The 22,471-nt window shown below is 45.5% G+C and overlaps 1 protein-coding gene across 1 annotated transcript in view; it reads left to right on the forward strand.

Moving 5' to 3' along the window:
* Positions 1-13,558: 13,558 nt before the first annotated feature.
* The window catches only part of LOC109879241 (rho GTPase-activating protein 40), a 43,946-nt gene continuing 35,033 nt past the window's right edge, over positions 13,559-22,471 (forward strand). Inside the window, exon 1 of the mRNA XM_031826009.1 lies at positions 13,559-13,742. Coding sequence (XP_031681869.1) covers positions 13,633-13,742 — 110 coding nt within the window. The 5' untranslated portion in view covers positions 13,559-13,632. The remainder of the gene's footprint in view (positions 13,743-22,471) is intronic.

Raw genomic sequence — 22,471 nt, forward strand, 5'->3', positions numbered from 1 at the left:
GGGGCGGTGTTCTCCTCTCCTTGTTGGGGCGGCGTTCTCCTCTCCTTGTTGGGGCGGCGTTCTCCTCTCCTTGTTGGGGCGGCATTCTCCTCTCCTTGTTGGGGCGGCGTTCTCCTCTCCTTGTTGGGGCGGTGTTCTCCTCTCCTTGTTCAGGCAGCGTTCGGCGGTCGACGTCACTGGCTTTCTAGCCATCGCCGCTCCATTTCTCATGTTTCCATTTGTTTTGTCTTGTTCTCTGCACACCTGGTTTTCATTCCCCAATCACACTGCATGTATTTATTCCTCTGTTCCCCATCATGTCTTTGTGGAAGATTGTTTGTGTTACGTCTATTTTGGAATTGTGGTATATTGTTACGCGCATTACTGTTTGTCTATGTTCCGTGTTAGGGCACATTTTACGTTACTTTGTGCTGACTTTTTGGACCGGACTAAAAAGTGCGCCTGTTCACTACACTCTGCTCTCCTGCACCTGACTTCGCCTCCAATACACACTCCTAACAGCGATCGTCAGTTGGGGAGTTGTATTGATGAGACAAGATCGTAATCACAAAATTGGGGAGAAAAAGGGGGTAAAAACAACAAAAACAACATTTCACTATGCTTCTGTAGAAACCAATAGCTTTGCTCAGTGACTAAAGTGACATTACAGTGTTTACCTTTCTATTTCACTTTACATACAGGTTTCTTTAGTATCATGATCTGTGAAGTGAAACAGAACACAGCAGTAAGACAGGCTCTATCAGACAGACTATTGCAATGCTATTTTTACTGTTTTCATCAACGTGGAGCATGTTGTGTGTAAGACAAACAACTCAAGTCTATATGTTGAGACGTGGTTATGTCATTCAGGAATCCCTCTTAGCTCTGAGAGCATGGCATACAGAGCACTCTTCTAGTACTTGTTTAATGATGCAGTCAGTCCGCAAGGGGGAGTGTTGGAGAGTTGTGCTCATGCTTATAGTTCATACGAAAGATTGATTCGCAAACCAGAAACCAAAAGACTGATGTCACAAAAATCATACTAGGTTACCAGAATCAGTAATCAGAGTAGAATCTATCTATCTATCTATCTATCTATCTATCTATCTATCTATCTATCTATCTATCTATCTATCTATCTATCTATCTATCTATCTATCTATCTATCTATCTATCTATCTATCTATCTATCTATCTATCTATCTATCTATCTATCTATCTATCTATCTATCTATCTATCTATCTATCTATCTATCTATCTATCTATCTATCTATCTATCTATCTATCTATCTATCTATCTATCTATCTATCTATCTATCTATCTATCTATCTATCTATCTATCTATCTCTGACCCAACATGCCACTCTTAGATCAGGATTAATCTCTGTACAGGATATTACTATAGTATGAATGAATAGCTGGTTATAAATAGCAGGGGATTTGGCCCCGCTTCAATAGCAGGCATTGTTGGTTTCTTTACATGATACCCACTGAAGTGAACCCTGGCCTAGCGTATTGTGCTAACCCAAAGTAAAACCACAAACCATGCCCTGATAAGGCTGTAGGTCTGTTGTTTCCATAATGTGTACAGCCTAGTATCCATAGTTTATATAGTATGTGAAATACACTATATGCGTCGAACATTAAGTAATCAAGGCCATTAATATGGAGTTGGTCCCTCCTTTGCTGCTGTACGTTAGTGAGGTTGGGCACTGATGTTGGGCGATTAGGCCTGGATCGGAGTCGGCTTTCCAAATCATCCCAAAGGTGTTGGATGGGGGTTCAGGTCAGGGCTCTTTGCAAGCCAGTCAAGTTCTTCCACACCGATCTTGACAAACCATTTCTGTATGGACCTCGCTTTGTATAATGGCGGCATTGTCATGCTGAAACAGGAAAGGGCTTTCCACAAACTGTTGACACAAAGTTGGAATCACTGAATCATCTACAATATCATTGTATGCTGTAGCGTTAAGATTTCCCTTCACTGGAACTAAGGGGCCTAGCCCGAACAATGAAAAAGAGCTCAAGACCATTATTCTTCCTCCACCAAACTTTACAGTAGGCACTATGCATTGGGACAGGTAGCGTTCTCCTGGCGTCCGCCAAACTCAGATTCGTCTGTCGGACTGCCAGAGGGTGAAGCGTGATTCATCACTCCAGAGAAAGCGTTTCAAGTGATTTTTTAAATGGCATAGATAGATACAATTGAAGTCGGAAGTTTACATATACCTTTGCCAAATACGTTTAAATGTTTAAACTCAGTTTTTCACAATTCCTGACATTTAATCCTAGTAAAAATTCCCTGTCTTAGGTCAGTTAGGATCACCACTTTATTTTAAGAATGTGAAATGTCAGAATAATAGTAGAGAGAATGATTTATTTCAGCTTTTATTTCTTTCATCACATTCCCAGTGTGCCAAAAGTTTACATACACTCAATTAGTATTTGGTAGCATTGCCTTTAAATTGTTTAACTTGGGTCAAACGTTTTGGGTAGCCTTCCACAAGCTTCCCACAATAAGTTGGGTGAATTTTGGCCCATTCCTCCTGACAGAGCTGGTGTAACTGAGTCAGGTTTGTAGGCCTCCTTGCTCACACATGCTTTAGTTCTGCCCACAAATTTTCTATAGGATTGAGGTCAGGGCTTTGTGATGGCCACTCCAATACCTTGACTCTGTTGTCCTTAAGCCATTTTGCCACAACTTTGGAAGTATGCTTGGGGTCATTGTCCATTTGGAAGACCCATTTGCGACCAAGCTTTAACTTCCTGACTGATATCTTGATATGTTGCTTCAATACATCCACGTAATTTTCCTTCTTCATCATGTCATCTATTTTGTGAAGTGCACCAGTCTCTCCTGCAGCAAAGCACCCCCACAACATGATGCTGCCACCCCTTCATCAGACGAGAGGACATTTCTCCAAAAAGTATGATCTTTGTCCCCATGTGCAGTTGCAAACCGTAGTCTGGCTTTTTTATGGTGGTTTTGGAGCAGTGGCTTCTTCCTTGCATCTTCACAAGGACCTTTGCTGTTGTTCTGGGATTGATTAGCACTTTTCGCACCAAAGTACGTACATCTCTAGGAGAAAGAATATGTCTCTTCCTGAGTGGTATGACGGCTGCGTGGTCCCATGGTGTTTATACTTGCGTACTATTGTTTGTACAGATGAACGTGGTACCTTCAGGCGTTTGGAATTTGTTCCCAAGTATGAACCAGACTTGTGGAGGTCTACAATTTTTTCTGAGGTCTTTGCTGATTTCTTTAGATTTTACCATGATGTCAAGCAAAGAGGCACTGAGTTTGAAGGTAGGCCTTGAAATACATCCACAGGTACACCTCCAATTGACTCAAATGATGTCAATTAGCCTATCAGAAGCTTCTGATGCCATGACATAATTTTCTGGAATTTTCCAAGCTGTTTAGAGGCACAGTCAACTTCGTGTATGTAAACTTGGCATGATGACTCCTTGCTGTCCCCAGTCCACCTGGCCGTGCTGCTGCTCCAGTTTAAACTGTTCTGCCTGTGATTATTATTATTTGACCATGCTGGTCATTTATGAACATTTGAACATCTTGGCCATGTTCTGTTATAATCTCCACCCGGCACAGCCAGAAGAGGACTGGCCACCCCACATAGCCTGGTTCCTCTCTAGGTTTCTTCCTAGATTTTGGCCTTTCTAGGGAGTTTTTCCTAGCCACCGTGCTTCTACACCTGCATTGCTTGCTGTTTGGGGTTTTAGGCTGGGATTCTGTACAGCACTTTGAGATATCAGCTGATGTACGAAGGGCTATATAAATTGATTTGATTTGATTTGAAACTTCTGACCCACTGGAATTGTGACACAGTGAATTATAAGTGAAATAATCTGTCTGTAAACAATTGTTGGAAAATATGACTTGCGTCATGCACAAAGTAGATGTCCTAACCGACTTGCCAAAACTATAGTTTGTTTACAAGACATTTGTGGAGTGGATGAAAAACGAGTTTTAATGACTCCAACCTAAGTGTATGTAAACTTCCGACTTCAACTGCAGATAGATACAGTAGATAGATACAGACAGACAGACAGACAGGCAGGCAAGCAGGCAGACAGGCAGACAGGCAGGCAGGCAGACAGACAGACCAACAGACAGACAGGCAGGCAGGCAAGCAGGCAGACAGACAGACAGACAGACAGACAGACAGACAGACAGACAGACAGACAGACAGACAGACAGACAGACAGACAGACAGACAGACAGACAGACAGACGGACAGACATACAGGCAGACAGACAGACAAACAGACAGACAGACAGACAGACAGACAGACGGACAGACGGACAGACGGACAGACAGACCTACAACAGATGCCAGCCATTGCCTGGGCCTTTTCCAAAGGCTTTAAGATCTAGTACTTCATCCAGCCTAATGAGCACATGTCAGCAGACAAGCCAATGGAGGCCTTATCCTTAATTCAGAGTGTAAACAAACAGGCAGTTTCAGTTGAAGACAAACCAGGTGACACAGACAGGATCCTTCTCAGACTGACTCCTCTGTCATGGGAGTAGAACTATTGCAGGTTTATAATATTTATATATAATATAAACTGTATAACTGTAGCATGACTATGTCAAATACTATGTATACCAGTATAACTGTAGCATGACTATGTAAAATACTATGTATACCAGTATAACTGTAGCATGACTATGTAAAATACTATGTATACCAGTATAACTGTAGCATGACTATGTAAAATACTATGTATACCAGTATAACTGTAGCATGACTATGTAAAATACTATGTATACCAGTATAACTGTAGCATGACTATGTAAAATACTATGTATACCAGTATAACTGTAGCATGACTATGTAAAATACTATGTATACCAGTATAACTGTAGCATGACTATGTAAAATACTATGTATACCAGTATAACTGTAGCATGACTATGTAAAATACTATGTATACCAGTATAACTGTAGAACTATGTGTAAAATAACTGAGAGTAACAAGATGATTTACTGCAGCCAGTGTTTATTCTAAAGATTTACACAAATAGAATGTCTTATCATAGTACCTCTTCAAATTCCTTCTTATAAGCTAACATCCATTCTATCAGGGTACCCCATCTGCAGAATCCCTGCCATATTCACTGTATCCATGGAAACTATGAGAAACCATCAGTGCGTGGGAGGAGAGGCTAACCCGGGGGGTGTGGCCTAGCTAGCCCTCATCAGGTCTCTAATGGTATGTGTGTGTGTGTGTGTGTGTGTGTATTTGTGTGTGCTGGAACAATGGCAGGAAGACAGTTGGTTGGTTTTACCGACCTCAGCACTCACAGACAACATTAACCAAACTGAAGTGTCTGCAGAGAAACCGAAAGGAAGATGAAAACATAAACAGGAAGCGAGACAGAATTCTGTCTGTCCAGTTAAAACATATTGATTGTTCCCTCCCAAGGCTGGCTATAGTTTACTACAAGGCTGGCTATAGTTTACTACAAGGCTGGCTATAGTCCATTACAAGGTTAGCTATAGTCCATTATATGGCTGGTTATAGTCCAATACCAGGGTGTTATAGTGTAATACCAGGGTGTTATAGTCTAATTCCAGGGTGTTATAGTGTAATACCAGGGTGTTATAGTCTAATTCCAGGGTGTTATAGTCTAATACCAGGGTGTTATAGTCTAATACCAGGGTGTTATAGTCTAATTCCAGGGTGTTATAGTGTAATACCAGGGTGTTATAGTCTAATTCCAGGGTGTTATAGTCTAATACCAGGGTGTTATAGTCTAATTCCAGGGTGTTATAGTCTAATTCCAGGGTGTTATAGTCTAATACCAGGGTGTTATAGTCTAATACCAGGGTGTTATAGTCTAATACCAGGGTGTTATAGTCTAATTCCAGGGTGTTATAGTCCAATACCAGGGTGTTACAGTCTAATTCCAGGGTGTTATAGTCTAATTCCAGGGTGTTATAGTCTACTTCCAGGGTGTTATAGTCTAATACCAGGGTGTTATAGTCTAATTCCAGGGTGTTATAGTCTAATACCAGGGTGTTATAGTCTATTACCAGGGTGTTATAGTCTATTACCAGGGTGTTATAGTCTAATTCCAGGGTGTTATAGTCTAATACCAGGGTGTTATAGTCTAATTCCAGGGTGTTATAGTCCAATACCAGGGTGTTATAGTCTAATACCAGGGTGTTATAGTCTAATACCAGGGTGTTATAGTCTATTACCAGGGTGTTATAGTCTATTACCAGGGTGTTATAGTCTATTACCAGGGTGTTATAGTCTAATTCCAGGGTGTTATAGTCTAATTCCAGGGTGTTATAGTACACCCATATGGAATGATGAAGGTGTAGGAGTGAGAAATGTCCCTTATAAAGTCATTGGAAAAATCATGTATTCTCTGAGTGCTTCTTTATTTGGTATGTTTTGTGACATATCTATAACCTTTATCAATAAAAGTGCATTAGTGTTTCAGTTGGGTTTAGGGTTGAATTATATTACGGCAGTAGAAGTTCTGTAGGTTTTAACAGTATACCAAACCTGTTCTTTCATTTCATTTTACCTTGGGGGAAATGCTACTGCATAAACACTGCCCTGCTCAATATTTTAGTCAATATGAAAATATGAATAGACCTTTTGTCTATTACTAATTGAAAGGCTATAATCTAAAAAACAACTAGTGAATTAAGAACAAATAACAATCTTGGACCTGCAGGCTACACAATTATGCCTTCCAAATATACAGTACCAGTCAAAAGTTTGGACACACCTATTCATTCATATATATATATATATATACACACACACACACACACTACCGGTCAAAAGTTTTAGAACACCTACTCATTAAAGGGTTTTTCATTATTTTACTATTTTATACATTGTAGATTAATAGTGAAGACATCAAAACTATGAAATATCACATATGGAATCAAGTAGTAACCAAAAAAGTGTTAAACAAATCAGAATATATTTATATTTGAGATTCTTCAAAGTAGCCCCCCTTTGCCTTGATGACAGCTATGCAAACTCTTGTCATTCTCTCAACTAGCTTCATGAGGTAGTCGTCCTGTTTGGTAAAACACCAAGTCCGATTTATGGCAAGAGCAGCTCAAATAAGCAAAGATAGATGACAGTTCATCATTATTTTAAGACATGAATGAGTCAATTTCTTCAAGTGAAGTCGCAAAACCCATCAAACACTATGATGAAACTGGCTCTCATGAGGACCGCCACAGGAAAGGAAGACTTAGAGGCTGCAGAGTATAAGTTAATTAGTGTTACCAGCCTCAGAAATTGCAGCCCAAATAAATGCTTCACAGAGTTCAAGTAACAGACACATCTCAACATCAACTGTTCAGAGGAGACTGTGTGAATCAGGCCTGTATGGTCGAATTTCTGCAAAGAAACCACTACTAAAGGACACCAATAAGAAGAAGAGACTTGCTTGGGCCAAGAAACACGAGCAATGGACATTAGACCAGTGGAAATCAGTTCAAATTTGCGATTTTTGGTTCCAATCGCTGTGTCTTTTTGAGACGCAGAGTAGGTGAACGGATGATCTCGGCATGTGTGGTTCCCACCGTGAAGCATGGAGGAGGAGGTGTAATGGTATGGGGGTGCTTTGCAGGTGACACGGTCAGTGATTTATTTACATTCAAGGCACACTTAACCAGCATGGCTACCACAGCATTATGCAGCGATACGCCATCCCATCTTGTTTGCATTTAGTGGGACTGTCATTTGTTTTTCAACAGGACAATGACCCAACATACCTCCAGGCTGTGTAAGGGCTAGTTGACCAAGAAGGAGATTGATGGAGTGCTGCATCAGATGACCTGGCCTCCACAATCACCTGACCTCAACCTAATTGAGATGGTTTGGAATGAGTTGGACCGCAGAGTGCAGGAAAATCAGCCAACAAGTGCTCAGCATAAGTGGGAACTCCTTCAAGACTGTTGGAAAAGCATTCCAGGTGAGGCTGGTTGAGAGAATGCCAAGAGTGTTTGAAGCTGTCATCAAGACAAAGGGTGGTTGCTTTGAAGACTCTAAGATCTATAATATATCTATAATATATTTAAGTACATGTTGGAGTTGAGTTTAATTGGCTATCGTTACTGTAGTGACGAAGTCGCCAGCTAGGTGAGTAGGATAACATGAATGACTGCTCCCCATAGCACGTCACCTACTAGCCCACACTACTGTTTCACTGCTGTCAGACTGTCGCTGGTACAGTACTGACCTACACTATCCATATCACCCAGAGAGACAGTTGGAACTTCACAGGGGGTTTGAATGTTTGTTTCAAAGGAAATGATGGGCTATTTCCAAGGCGTATTGGCCTTCACCTACTGAATTCCAATAGTCCATGGCTGTGTAATTTCACGGTTCTCAATGGTTTTAAGTGTTAAGGCAGTGGTGGAAAAAATACTCAATTGTCATACTTGAGTAAAAGTATAGATACCTTAATTAATCAAAGTTACTCAAGTAAAAGTGAAAGTCAGCCAGTAAAATACTACTTGAGTAAAAGTCTAAAAGTATTTGGTTTTAAATATACTTAAGTATCAAAAGTAAATGTAATTGCTAAAATATACTTAAGTATCAAAAGTAGAAGTTTAAAATAATTAAAAATGATTCATATTAAGCAAAACAAAATAGAAACAGTAAAGTAAAGTACAGATACCCTTCCCCCAAAAAACTACTTAAGTAGTACTTTAAAGTATTTTTACTTTACACTACTGGTGTTAGATAATACTTTTAAAGTTCAAACGTGTACGCTTGCATTGAATTCATTTTCTGTAGCCTATTCCTGTGTCGTGCACAGCGTTGCAGGTTGCTAGGGTGTAGAGACCTGTTGCTATGGGCCCATCATGCTCAAGTGCCTGCTGTGTAGACTGCTCCACAATTGCAGCAAACGTCTTTGTCTTGTTTCATGGGCTTCACTGGTGGCTGTTACTACAGTTTCTCAAACGCTTCGATGAGAATAAAGAATGTATCGAATACTGTATTAGACAGACAACCATTTTATTGTAGACTGTTTTTGAATTAAAAATAATGTGCACGTTGATTGGCTACAACGTAGCGAACCATTCCAGTCAAATCGTAACATTGTAACACCTGATATAGTTGACCACTTTGAATGATGGTGAAACTGAGGTCCCTTTTTGCAGCTCTCGCTCTGATTGAAGAGGTCAGCTTCCTCAATCCCTGATCACATCTGACCAGCATCAGACCCTTTTGGCCATTCAAGATCTCCTGCACACCTAGGAATGATGATTAACAATAATTATAGTAGGCTTTATTGTCACACCGTCTTTGGGATGATCTACATCCCTTGAGGGCGACTGACATTTTCTCCAGCATGTCCTAGGGGAGATGAGGGGGAGGGGAGAGGAGAGGAGAGGAGAGGAGAGGAGAGGAGAGGAGAGGAGAGGAGAGGAGAGGAGAGGAGAGGAGAGGAGAGGAGAGGAGAGGAGAGGAGAGGAGAGGAGAGGAGAGGAGAGGAGAGGAGAGGAGAGGAGAGGAGAGGAGAGGAGAGGAGAGGAGAGGAGAGGAGAGGAGAGGAGGAGGGAGAGGAGAGGAGAGGAGAGGAGAGGAGAGGAGAGGAGAGGAGAGGAGAGGAGAGGAGAGGAGAGGAGAAGAGAAGGAGAAGAGAAGAGAAGAGAGAGAAGAGAAGAGAAGAGAAGAGAAGAGAAGAGAAGAGAAGAGAAGAGAAGAGAAGAGAAGAGAAGAGAAGAGAAGAAGAGAAGAGAAGAGAAGAGAGTCTCCTGACCCCTCCTGTCTCAGCCTCCAGTATTTATGCTGCAGTAGTTTATGTGTCGGGGGGCTGGGGTCAGTTTGTTATATCTGGAGTACTTCTCCTGTCCTATTCGGTGTCCTGTGTGAATCTAAGTGTGCGTTCTCTAATTCTCTCCTTCTCTCTTTCTTTCTCTCTCTCGGAGGACCTGAGCCCTAGGACCATGCCCCAGGGCTACCTGACATGATGACTCCTTGCTGTCCCCAGTCCACCTGGCCATGCTGCTGTTCCAGTTTCAACTGACCTGAGCCCTAGGACCATGCCCCAGGACTACCTGACATGATGACTCCTTGCTGTCCCCAGTCCACCTGGCCATGCTGCTGCTCCAGTTTCAACTTCCACCTGACTGTGCTGCTGCTCCAGTTTCAACTGTTCTGCCTTATTATTATTCGACCATGCTGGTCATTTATGAACATTTGAACATCTTGGCCATGTTCTGTTATAATCTCCACCCGGCACAGCCAGAAGAGGACTGGCCACCCCACATAGCCTGGTTCCTCTCTAGGTTTCTTCCTAGGTATTGGCCTTTCTAGGGAGTTTTTCCTAGCCACCGTGCTTCTACACCTGCATTGCTTGCTGTTTGGGGTTTTAGGCTGGGTTTCTGTACAGCACTTTGAGATATCAGCTGATGTACGAAGGGCTATATAAATAAATTTGATTTGATTTGATTTGAAGAGGAGAGGAGAGGAGAGGAGAGGAGAGGAGAGGAGAGGAGAGGAGAGGAGAGGAGAGGAGAGGAGAGGAGAGGAGAGGAGAGGAGAGGAGAGGAGAGGAGAGGAGAGGAGAGGAGAGGAGAGGAGAGGAGAGGAGGGGGAGGAGAGAGGAGAGAGGAGAGGAGGGGAGGGGAGATGAGGGGGAGGGGAGAGGAGAGGAAGGGAAGGGAGAGGAGAGGAGAGAGGGAAGGGGGAGAGGAGAGGGGAGGGGGGGAGGAGAGGAGAGGGGAGGGGAGTGGAGAGGAGGGGAGAGGAGAGGGGGAGGGGAGGGGGGAGAGGAGAGGAAAGAGGAGAGGAGAGGAGGGGAGTGGTAGAGGGGGGGAGACAAGAGGAGAGGGGAGAGGAGAGGGGGACAGGAGAGGAGAGAAGAGGAGGGGGAGGAGAGAGGAGAGGAGGGGAGGGGAGATGAGGGGGAGGGGAGAGGAGAGGAAGGGAAGGGAGAGGAGAGGAGAGAGGGAAGGGGGAGAGGAGAGGGAGGGGGAGGAGAGTAGAGGAGAGGAGAGGAGAGGAGAGGAGAGGAGAGGAGAGGAGAGGAGAGGAGAGGAGAGGAGAGGAGAGGAGAGGAGAGGAGAGGAGAGGAGACGAGGAGAGGGGAGAGGAGAGGGGAGGGGGAGAGGAGAGGAGAGGAGAGGAGAGGAGAGGAGAGGAGAGGAGAGGAGAGGAGAGGAGAGGAGAGGAGAGGAGAGGAGAGGGGGGAGGAGAGGAGAGGAGAGGGGAGGGGAGGAGAGGAGAGGGGGGAAGGGAGGAGAGGGAAGGGGGAGGAGGGGGAGAAAAGAGGAGAGGGGAGAGTAGAGGGAAAGGGGGAGGGGAGGGGGAGGGGGAGAGTAAGGGGAGAGGGGGGGAGAGGAAAGGGGAGGGGGAGAGGAGAGGGGAGGGGGGGAGAGGAGAGGAGAGGGAAAGGGGAGGAGGGGGAGACAAGAGGAGAGGGGAGAGGAGAGGAGAGGGGAGGGGAGAGGAGAGGGGGGAGAGGAAGGGGAGAGGAGAGGAGAGGAGAGGGGAGGGGAGAGGAGAGGAGAGGAGAGGAGAGGAGAGGAGAGGAGAGGAGAGGAGAGGAGAGGAGAGGAGAGGAGAGGAGAGGAGAGGAGAGGAGAGGAGAGGAGAGGAGAGGAGAGGAGAGGAGAGGAGAGGAGAGGAGAGGAGAGGGAAGGGGAGGGGAGAGGAGAGGGGAGAGGAAGGGGGAGGTTAGGTTTACAACAAGGGCTTTCATTGCCCGTTGTCATAAACTGTTGTGAGATTATCACCCATTTGCCACATGTATTTCCAGATCACATACTGAACTCTGCAGTTGCGTGGCCCCACCCACGTAGCATCTCTGTTCAAATACAGTGGGAGGCATTATACATCAATCTGCTGTCGTCTATAACAACAATTCTATTATTCTTGTCACCATTGCGGAATTTGCAAGACCTGCATGGCAAAGACATGGAATGTGGATGGATCACTATGTCGCCATACCCACTCAGTCAGTGACTGTGACGTACCTCTGTTATATGAATGCCATACCTCGCTCACACTGTTAATCTGTTCCTGTTCTTCATTTACATCTGTTGAACTCTTAGCCTGATGTATGTGCTTCGTACAGTAATGTGCCGACACAAGGTGTAATATATTTCATTTTCCCAACACGGCTTCAGCAACCTGGCTGGGTTGGGCTCGGCTTGGTTCAGAAGTGTGTAAACCTCCTCCCTGCCACTGTGTCTCTCTCCTCCCTGCCCTGTCACAGGCACTCAGAGGTGGGTGGGTGGGGGGGGTCAGATGAGATCAGATGAGAAGAGAGCAGGGTGATCATCTAGATCTATAGTCTGTATAAATCAGTCCAGGGGACTGTAGTCTATATTAATCAGTCCAGAGGGCTGTAGTCTATATTCCCCCAGCCCCCCCCAGACCTACTTCCCCCAGACCTACTTCCCCAGACCTACTTCCCCCAGACCTACTTGCCCCAGCCCCCCAGTCCTACTTCCCCCAGACCTACTTCCCCCAGACCTACTTGCCCCAGCCCCCCAGTCCTACTTCCCCCAGCCCCCCCAGTCCTACTTCCCCCAGCCCCCCCATTCCTACTTCCCCCAGCCCCCCAGACCTACTTCCCCCAGCCCCCCAGACCTACTTCCCCCAGCCCCCCAGTCCTACTTCCCCCAGCCCCCCCAGTCCTACTTCCCCCAGCCCCTCAGTCCTACTTCCCCCAGCCCCCCAGACCTACTTCCCCCCGCCCCCCAGTCCTACTTCCCCCAGCCCCCCCAGTCCTACTTCCCCCAGCCCCCCAGTCCTACTTCCCCCAGCCCCCCAGTCCTACTTCCCCCAGCCCCCCAGTCCTACTTCCCCCAGCCCCCCAGTCCTACTTCCCCCAGCCCCTCAGTCCTACTTCCCCCAGCCCCCCAGACCTACTTCCCCCAGCCCCCCAGTCCTACTTCCCCCAGCCCCCCAGTCCTACTTCCCCCAGCCCCCCCCAGACCTACTTCCCCCAGACCTACTTGCCCCAGCCCCCCAGTCCTACTTCCCCCAGCCCCCCAGTCCTACTTCCCCCAGCCCCCCATTCCTACTTCCCCCAGCCCCCCAGACCTACTTCCCCCAGCCCCCCAGACCTACTTCCCCCAGCCCCCCAGTCCTACTTCCCCCAGCCCCCCAGTCCTACTTCCCCCAGCCCCTCAGTCCTACTTCCCCCAGCCCCCCAGACATACTTACCCCAGCCCCCCAGACCTACTTCCCCAAGCCCCCCAGACCTACTTCCCCCAGCCCCCCAGTCCTACTTCCCCCAGCCCCCCAGACCTACTTCCCCCCGCCCCCCCAGTCCTACTTCCCCCAGCCCCCCAGTCCTACTTCCCCCAGACGCCCAGTCCTACTTCCCCCAGCCCCCCAGTCCTACTTTCCCCAGCCCCCCAGTCCTACTACCCCCTGCCCCCCAGCCCCTACTTTACCCCAGGCCCCCGGGCCCTCGACCTTCTCCAGTCCTTTCCTGCCTCAGGATGCAACAGACAGTGTGACGTCCCACTAACAAAGTAAGACCAATGAAACAGTCCTTACTTCCTTTCTGACTGTAATGTGTTTACTGCCTGAGGAGATTATAAGGAAGCAGCTTGCAGAGCAAGCGGGGAAGGTTCGGGGCAGCTGCTGTTTTCTCCTACTAGCAAACAGCAGCAGGCTGCATGGGGGAGAGAGAGGAGACGACAGGCAGGATGCCGTTATGGAGAAGTGTATCTCGGGCCAGGCAGCAAGGCTCAGGTAAAGCCAATGGACCACCCAGACCCAATGCCAGGTAAGCTTATACTCGGCCCTTATAGGCACTAACCTCAACTATTTATCATTTCTGAATGAATGGATCACCATTTCTACCATTATGTCATTTTTACTCAGTAGTTCAATTCATTGAGCACTTGGAATAAGACACATTTTTGGAGTATTGATTGATAATATGTTGTCAACTCACAACCAGTCAGAGCAGACACATCAGCACTTTCCTTTACTGAGCTTCAATCCCCTTCCCTCTTTCCCTCCATGTGGTGATCTGGTCACCAGCGGAAAGAAAGTCTCCCTGTCTCAGGTCTGCATGACTTAACTATTGATTTCTCTCCATGTGATCTGGTCACCAGTGGAAAGAAAGTCTCCCTGTCTCAGGTCTGCATGACTTAACTATTGATTTCTCTCCATGTGATCTGGTCACCAGTGGAAAGAAAGTCTCCCTGTCTCAGGTCTGCATGACTTAACTATTGATTTCTGCCCAACAGCAGAGGATTCCAAATGAATTCAGTCTCTAGAATGTGACCTGTAGCTTTCTGTAGTCTATCGTGAGATGAAAAAACACATGACTTAATTACTTGACATTGGGTAACTCTGGGTTGTAAATGAGACTAACTGCACGTTGACATAAACTTGTGCAGTATTATCAGGGTTAGTATCAAGGTTTTCAGACCATAAACTTTATTGTATAACAATTATGCGTTACCTCCATGTGCTGTGGGCGTTGGTGGAGCTCGGGAACATGTACAACTTGGTTTAAAAATAGGTTTAGGCTTGTTGGGTTGTTTTCATTCCAGAATCATGAGGTGAAACGCGGAAGCCTCCCGATCAGACTGTTAACTTTCACTGTTCCTCTTTCTAGTGAAATCTCTACAGGAATATTCCTGTGGTCGACAACCTTGTGACTTACCGAGATTCATTCTGGTCTGAGCTATTTGACTGCTTTGCCTTTAAGCCCAGTTTTCACCACTTAAAAATCCTGGTGTCAAATAAAAGGCTATTTTTAGACCTCGAGGAAACTGTAATAGGTGGTTTGATTATAAAAGCAGGTGTAATATACTGCTTGCTTCACCACTTCCCTGCTTCCATACAATAGCCTACAAGGTCAATTAAATGTTGAATCAAAGAATATGCACATGAGACAGCCTATAAGGAGGAGGTCAGAGACCTGGCAGTGTGGTGCCATGACAACAACGTCAGCCTATAAGGAGGAGGTCAGAGACCTGGCAGTGTGGTGCCATGACAACAACGTCAGCCTATAAGGAGGAGGTCAGAGACCTGGCAGTGTGGTGCCATGACAACAACGTCAGCCTATAAGGAGGAGGTCAGAGACCTGGCAGTGTGGTGCCATGACAACAACGTCAGCCTATAAGGAGGAGGTCAGAGACCTGGCAGTGTGGTGCCATGACAACAACGTCAGCCTATAAGGAGGAGGTCAGAGACCTGGCAGTGTGGTGCCATGACAACAACGTCAGCCTATAAGGAGGAGGTCAGAGACCTGGCAGTGTGGTGCCATGACAACAACGTCAGCCTATAAGGAGGAGGTCAGAGACCTGGCAGTGTGGTGCCATGACAACAACGTCAGCCTATAAGGAGGAGGTCAGAGACCTGGCAGTGTGGTGCCATGACAACAACGTCAGCCTATAGGGAGGAGGTCAGAGACCTGGCAGTGTGGTGCCATGACAACAACGTCAGCCTATAAGGAGGAGGTCAGAGACCTGGCAGTGTGGTGCCATGACAACAACGTCAGCCTATAGGGAGGAGGTCAGAGACCTGGCAGTGTGGTGCCATGACAACAACGTCAGCCTATAGGGAGGAGGTCAGAGACCTGGCAGTGAGGTGCCATGACAACAACGTCAGCCTATAGGGAGGAGGTCCCTGGCAGTGTGGTGCCATGACAACAACATCAGCCTATAGGGAGGAGGTCAGAGACCTGGCAGCGTGGTGCCATGACAACAACGTCAGCCTATAGGGAGGAGGTTAGAGACCTGGCAGTGTGGTGCCATGACAACAACGTCAGCCTATAGGGAGGAGGTCAGAGACCTGGCAGTGAGGTGCCATGACAACAACGTCAGCCTATAGGGAGGAGGTCCCTGGCAGTGTGGTGCCATGACAACAACATCAGCCTATAGGGAGGAGGTCAGAGACCTGGCAGTGTGGTGCCAGGACAACAACGTCAGCCTATAGGGAGGAGGTCAGAGACCTGGCAGTGTGGTGCCAGGACAACAACGTCAGCCTATAGGGAGGAGGTCCCTGGCAGTGTGGTGCCATGACAACAACATCAGCCTATAGGGAGGAGGTCAGAGACCTGGCAGTGTGGTGCCAGGACAACAACGTCAGCCTATAGGGAGGAGGTCAGAGACCTGGCAGTGTGGTGCCAGGACAACAACGTCAGCCTATAGGGAGGAGGTCAGAGACCTGGCAGTGTGGTGCCAGGACAACAACGTCAGCCTATAGGGAGGAGGTCAGAGACCTGGCAGTGTGGTGCCAGGACAACAACGTCAGCCTATAGGGAGGAGGTCAGAGACCTGGCAGTGTGGTGCCAGGACAACAACGTCAGCCTATAGGGAGGAGGTCAGAGACCTGGCAGTGTGGTGCCAGGACAACAACGTCAGCCTATAGGGAGGAGGTCAGAGACCTGGCAGTGTGGTGCCAGGACAACAACGTCAGCCTATAGGGAGGAGGTCAGAGACCTGGCAGTGTGGTGCCTGGACAACAACGTCAGCCTATAGGGAGGAGGTCAGAGACCTGGCAGTGTGGTGCCAGGACAACAACGTCAGCCTATAGGGAGGAGGTCAGAGACCTGGCAGTGTGGTGCCAGGACAACAACGTCAGCCTATAGGGAGGAGGTCAGAGACCTGGCAGTGTGGTGCCAGGACAACAACGTCAGCCTATAGGGAGGAGGTCAGAGACCTGGCAGTGTGGTGCCATGACAACAACGTCAGCAGGACAAAGGAGTTGATCAAGGACTAGAGGAAACGGAGGGCTGAGCACGTCCCAATTCACATCAACAGGGCTGTAGTGGAGCGGGTCGAGAGCTCTAGGTTCCCCGGTGTCCACCTCACTGAGGAGTTAACATGATACACCCACACACACACACACTCACACAGTCGTGATGAAGGCACAAGAACGCCTCTTCCCCATCTGAAGGATGAAAAGATTTGGCATGGGCCCTGAGATCCTCAAACGGTTCTACAGCTGCACCATCGAGAGTAACTTGACTGGCTGCATCACGGCTTGGTATGGCAACTGCTTTGCATCTGATCACAAGGCACTACAGAGGGTAATGGGGAGCTTCCTGCCATCCAGGACCTCTATACCAGGTGGTGTCAGAGGAAGGCCAGGAAAATTGTCAAAGACCCCAGCTACCCAAGCCATAGACTGTTCACTTTGCTACAGCACTGTAAGTGTTACTGGAGCGCCAAGTCTGTGACCAAAAGGCTCCTGAACAACTTCTAACCTCAAGCCATAAGACTGCTGAACAGTTCATGAAACGGCTACAAGGACTATTGGAGTTGATCCTTTTTTTGCACTGACTCTCTGCACACTCACTGGAATCTACTCACACACTTACACTGACACTCCAACATGCGCGCACACACACACACACACACACACACACACACACACACACACACACACACACACACACACACACACACACACACACACACACACACACACACACACACACACGCCTAGTCACTTTTATCCCTACCTATGTGTACATAATTAACTCGACTACCTCGTACCCCTGCACATGTACATATTACCTCAGCTACCTCGTACCCCTGCACATGTACATATTACCTCAACTACCTCGTACCCCTGCACATGGACTCCTTGTATAGAGCCTTGTTATTGTTATCTATTGTGTTCCTATTTTCTATGTTTATTTGCAACTTGTCTTACTTATTAACTCTGCATTGTTGAGAAAGGGCTTGTAAGCATCTCACTTGTATTCGGGAACATTTGACAAGTCATTTTGATTTTGATGTAGCATATTAGCCTGAAATAATGATTGTGCTGTCAGCATTATCTAATAGCAATATTGAATTTACTGATAGAGGCTACATTTGACAATAAGGAGAGGTTTTCTTTATTTACCTTGGTCTGTTGTTAATAAAGTCACAAAATAACATGATAATATTACCCTTTCACCTTTCAGCCTGTCTGTTTTGGTTTGCCAAATCACATGTTAACTTAGTGGTGGGGGAGCAGAGAGAGTGAAAGAAGGAGAGTTTAGGAGATAAGGGGGGTGGGGGTCACTGGTAGGTAATGCTGACAAGCCTGTTCCCCTGGTTTCCTCAACCCGGTCACCTCACACAGGTATTGAGAGTAATAATAACCAGGTATTTACCTTCCCTACATCTATGTTCCTCACTTTGATTTATGGGACTTTTGCTGATTGTGAAAAACAAACACGTAAAGGTTTACACAGTAAATCAAATCAAATTCATTTTCATTTGTCACATGCACCCAATACAACAATGCTTACTTACAAGCCCTTAACCAACAGTTTTAAGAAAATACCCCAAAAAAATAAGTAAGAGATAAGAATAATAACAAAAGCGGGGCAAAATACAGCCGCCACCGGTACAGAGTCAATGTGGAGACTATATACAGGGGGCACCAGTACAGAGTCAATGTGGAGACTATATACAGGGGGTACCGGTACAGAGTCAATGTGGAGGCTATATACAGGGGGTACCGGTACAGAGTCAATGTGGAGGCTATATACAGGGGGTACTGGTACAGAGTCAATGTGGAGACTATATACAGGGGATACCGGTACAGAGTCAATGTGGAGACTATATACAGGGGGTACCGGTACAGAGTCAATGTGGAGGCTATATACAGGAGGTACTGGTACAGAGTCAATGTGGAGGCTATATACAGGGGGTACCGGTACAGAGTCAATGTGGAGACTATATACAGGGGGTACTGGTACAGAGTCAATGTGGAGGCTATATACAGGGGGTACTGGTACAGAGTCAATGTGGAGGCTATATACAGGGGGTACCGGTACAGAGTCAATGTGGAGACTATATACAGGGGGTACCGGTACAGAGTCAATGTGGAGGCTATATACAGGGGGTACTGGTACAGAGTCAATGTGGAGGCTATATACAGGGGGTACCGGTACAGAGTCAATGTGTAGACTATATATAGGGGGTACCGGTACAGAGTCAATGTGGAGGCTATATACAGGGGGTACTGGTACAGAGTCAATGTGGAGACTATATACAGGGGGTACCGGTACAGAGTCAATGTGGAGGCTATATACAGGGGGTACCGGTACAGAGTCAATGTGGAGGAAATATACAGGGGGTACCGGTACAGAGTCAATGTGGAAGCTATATACAGGGTGTTATGATACAGAGTCAATGTGGAGGCTATATACAGGGGGTACCGCTACATAGTCAATGTGGAGACTATATACAGGGGATACCGGTACAGAGTCAATGTGGAGACTATATACAGGGGGTACCGGTACAGAGTCAATGTGGAGGCTATATACAGGGGTACTGGTACAGAGTCCATGTGGAGGCTATATACAGCCAGTACCGGTACAGAGTCAATGTGTCAATGTGCGGGGGCACCGGTTTCGAGGTAATTGAGGTAATTATGTATATGTAGGTAGAGTTGTTAAAGTGGCTATGCATAGATAATAACAGAGTAGCAGCAGCGTGGCAGAGAGAACAGTCTATGACTAGGGTGGCTGGTGTCTTTGACCATTTTTAGGGCCTTCATCTGACACCGCCTGATGTAGAGGTCCTGGGTGGCAGGAAGCTTGGCCCCGGTGATGTATTGGGCCACACGCACTACCCTCTGTAGTGCCTTGCGGTCAAAGACCGAGCAGTTGCCATACCAGGCAGTGATGCAATCCGTCAGGATGCTCTCGATGGTGCAGGTGTAAAACCTTTTGAGGATCTCAGGACCCATGCCATGCCAGTATATGTAGTCTTCTGAGCTCTTGCAGTGGCAGAATAGAGGGTTCGAGTCTAGGGACCACCCATAAGTAAATATATCCTCTCCTCTCCAGTCAGGTGGGTTGTGGAGGCCAGATCTAGGAGTTAACCAGAGGCCAGGATTACATGGTGTGTCCTCAGAGTAAGGGGACAACTTGGTGTTGATGACTAGCCACCATCACACACACACAGCATTCCTTCATCCGTCACCTCACACAAACACAACATTCCTTCATCCGTCACCTTGCATACATGTACACAGCGTGCACTCTGCGGTTAAAAGCCCTAGAGCACTAGAATCTTATTTTTGACTAGAGAGAGTGGAAAACAAAAGAGAGCTACTTTAGTACTCGTAAAAGCCCTGAAGCACTGATTGAGAATGGGAAACAGAGAGGAGGTAATGTGCAGGCTCGCTCCTATCTCCAGCACCACCAGCCATTTTCTACCCCACACGCGGCTGAACAGGCTGAAGCTCCCAACCACCCACAGCTCCTTCAGTAGGCTGGGATCCAAATCAACCTCCCACGTTGCCGACAGGTATGTAGGTCCAGTGGACTGGACTATATGATTCTGGATCTGCTGACTACTGACTTAGGGAAGGCTCTTCACTTGAGATCACAGGCTTCACTCAGACTAGAGTAAATCATGAGAGACTTGTGTGACTTTTTGAGATATGCAACCCTTGTACATACTGTATGCCCCACTCTATTGCACAGTACTGTCTCACTATCAATACAGGTTAGAATTCATCAACAGTAGTTTCCTTATGGTTGACTGACTGACTGTGGAAGCAGGTTATGTATATGGCTGAGCCTATTTTGTCTGTGATTTTATCTGGAAGGTTATGTGACCATTAAATACCATAAATTACAACACATTTGTTTTGATATTATATGTTCTGTTTGTGTTCTATAACAGTTGTTTTATGTGTTCTATAACAGTTGTTTTATGTGTTCTATAGCAGTTGTTTTATGTGTTCTATAACAGTTGTTTTATGTGTTCTATAGCAGTTGTTTTATGTGTTCTATAACAGTTGTTTTATGTGTTCTATAACAGTTGTTTTATGTGTTCTATAACAGTTGTTTTATGTGTTCTATAACAGTTGTTTTATGTGTTCTATAACAGTTGTTTTATGTGTTCTATAACAGTTGTTTTATGTGTTCTATAACAGTTGTTTTATGTGTTCTATAACAGTTGTTTTATGTGTTCTATAACAGTTGTTTTATGTGTTCTATAACAGTTGTTTTATGTGTTCTATAACAGTTGTTTTATGTGTTCTATAGCAGTTGTTTTATGTGTTCTATAGCAGTTGTTTTATGTGTTCTATAACAGTTGTTTTATGTGTTCTATAACAGTTGTTTTATGTGTTCTATAACAGTTGTTTTATGTGTTCTATAACAGTTGTTTTATGTGTTCTATAACAGTTGTTTTATGTGTTCTATAACAGTTGTTTTATGTGTTCTATAACAGTTGTTTTATGTGTTCTATAGCAGTTGTTTTATGTGTTCTATAACAGTTGTTTTATGTGTTCTATAACAGTTGTTTTATGTGTTCTATAACAGTTGTTTTATGTGTTCTACAGCAGTTGTTTTATGTGTTCTATAGCAGTTGTTTTATGTGTTCTATAGCAGTTGTTTTATGTGTTCTATAGCAGTTGTTTTATGTGTTCTATAGCAGTTGTTTTATGTGTTCTATAGCAGTTGTTTTATGTGTTCTATAACAGTTGTTTTATGTGTTCTATAACAGTTGTTTTATGTGTTCTACAGCAGTTGTTTTATGTGTTCTATAGCAGTTGTTTTATGTGTTCTATAGCAGTTGTTTTATGTGTTCTATAGCAGTTGTTTTATGTGTTCTATAGCAGTTGTTTTATGTGTTCTATAGCAGTTGTTTTATGTGTTCTATAACAGTTGTTTTATTTATAACAGTTGTTTTATTGTTCTATTTGTTTTATTTATAACAGTTGTTTTGACTGTTGTCGATCTGTGAGCCTGTTCTGATATCAAGGGATTATCTGTTTATTTCCACATTGTTTTAAGGAGCTTTTTAAACAGGTCACAGAAATGGGCAATACCGGTCAGTCACCCTGCACTGTAGAGGCCTCGGCTGGACCCGTTTAGCATGTCAAAGGGCTGAGTAGATGGTTTTATCAATGGTCATTGACTAGGCTATCAAGAGGAGAAGTAGGAACATTTCCACCTCACTATAACTGATTGCAAACTAAACTACAGGAAACTACAGTAGAAACTGTCAAATAAAACTACAGGAAGCTACAGTAGAAAGGTTATAACAAAACTACAGGAAGCTACAGTAGAAACTGTGAAACAAAACTACAGGAAGCTACAGTAGAAACTGTGTTACAAAACTACAGGAAGCTACAGTAGAAACTGTGTTACAAAACTACAGGAAGCTACAGTAGAAACTGTGTTACAAAACTACAGGAAGCTACAGTAGAAACTGTGTTATAAAACTACAGGAAGCTACAGTAGAAAGGTTATAACAAAACTACAGGAAGCTACAGTACAAACTGTGAAACAAAACAACAGGAAGCTACAGTAGAAACTGTGTTACAAAACTACAGGAAGCTACAGTAGAAACTGTGTTACAAAACTACAGGAAGCTACAGTAGAAAGGTTATAACAAAACTACAGGAAGCTACAGTAGAAACTGTGTTACAAAACTACAGGAAGCTACAGTAGAAACTGTGTTACAAAACTACAGGAAGCTACAGTAGAAACGGTGTTACAAAACTACAGGAAGCTACTGTAGAAACTGTGTT

The sequence above is a fragment of the Oncorhynchus kisutch genome, linkage group LG1 (assembly GCF_002021735.2).
Source record: "Oncorhynchus kisutch isolate 150728-3 linkage group LG1, Okis_V2, whole genome shotgun sequence".
Lineage (NCBI taxonomy): Eukaryota > Metazoa > Chordata > Actinopteri > Salmoniformes > Salmonidae > Oncorhynchus > Oncorhynchus kisutch.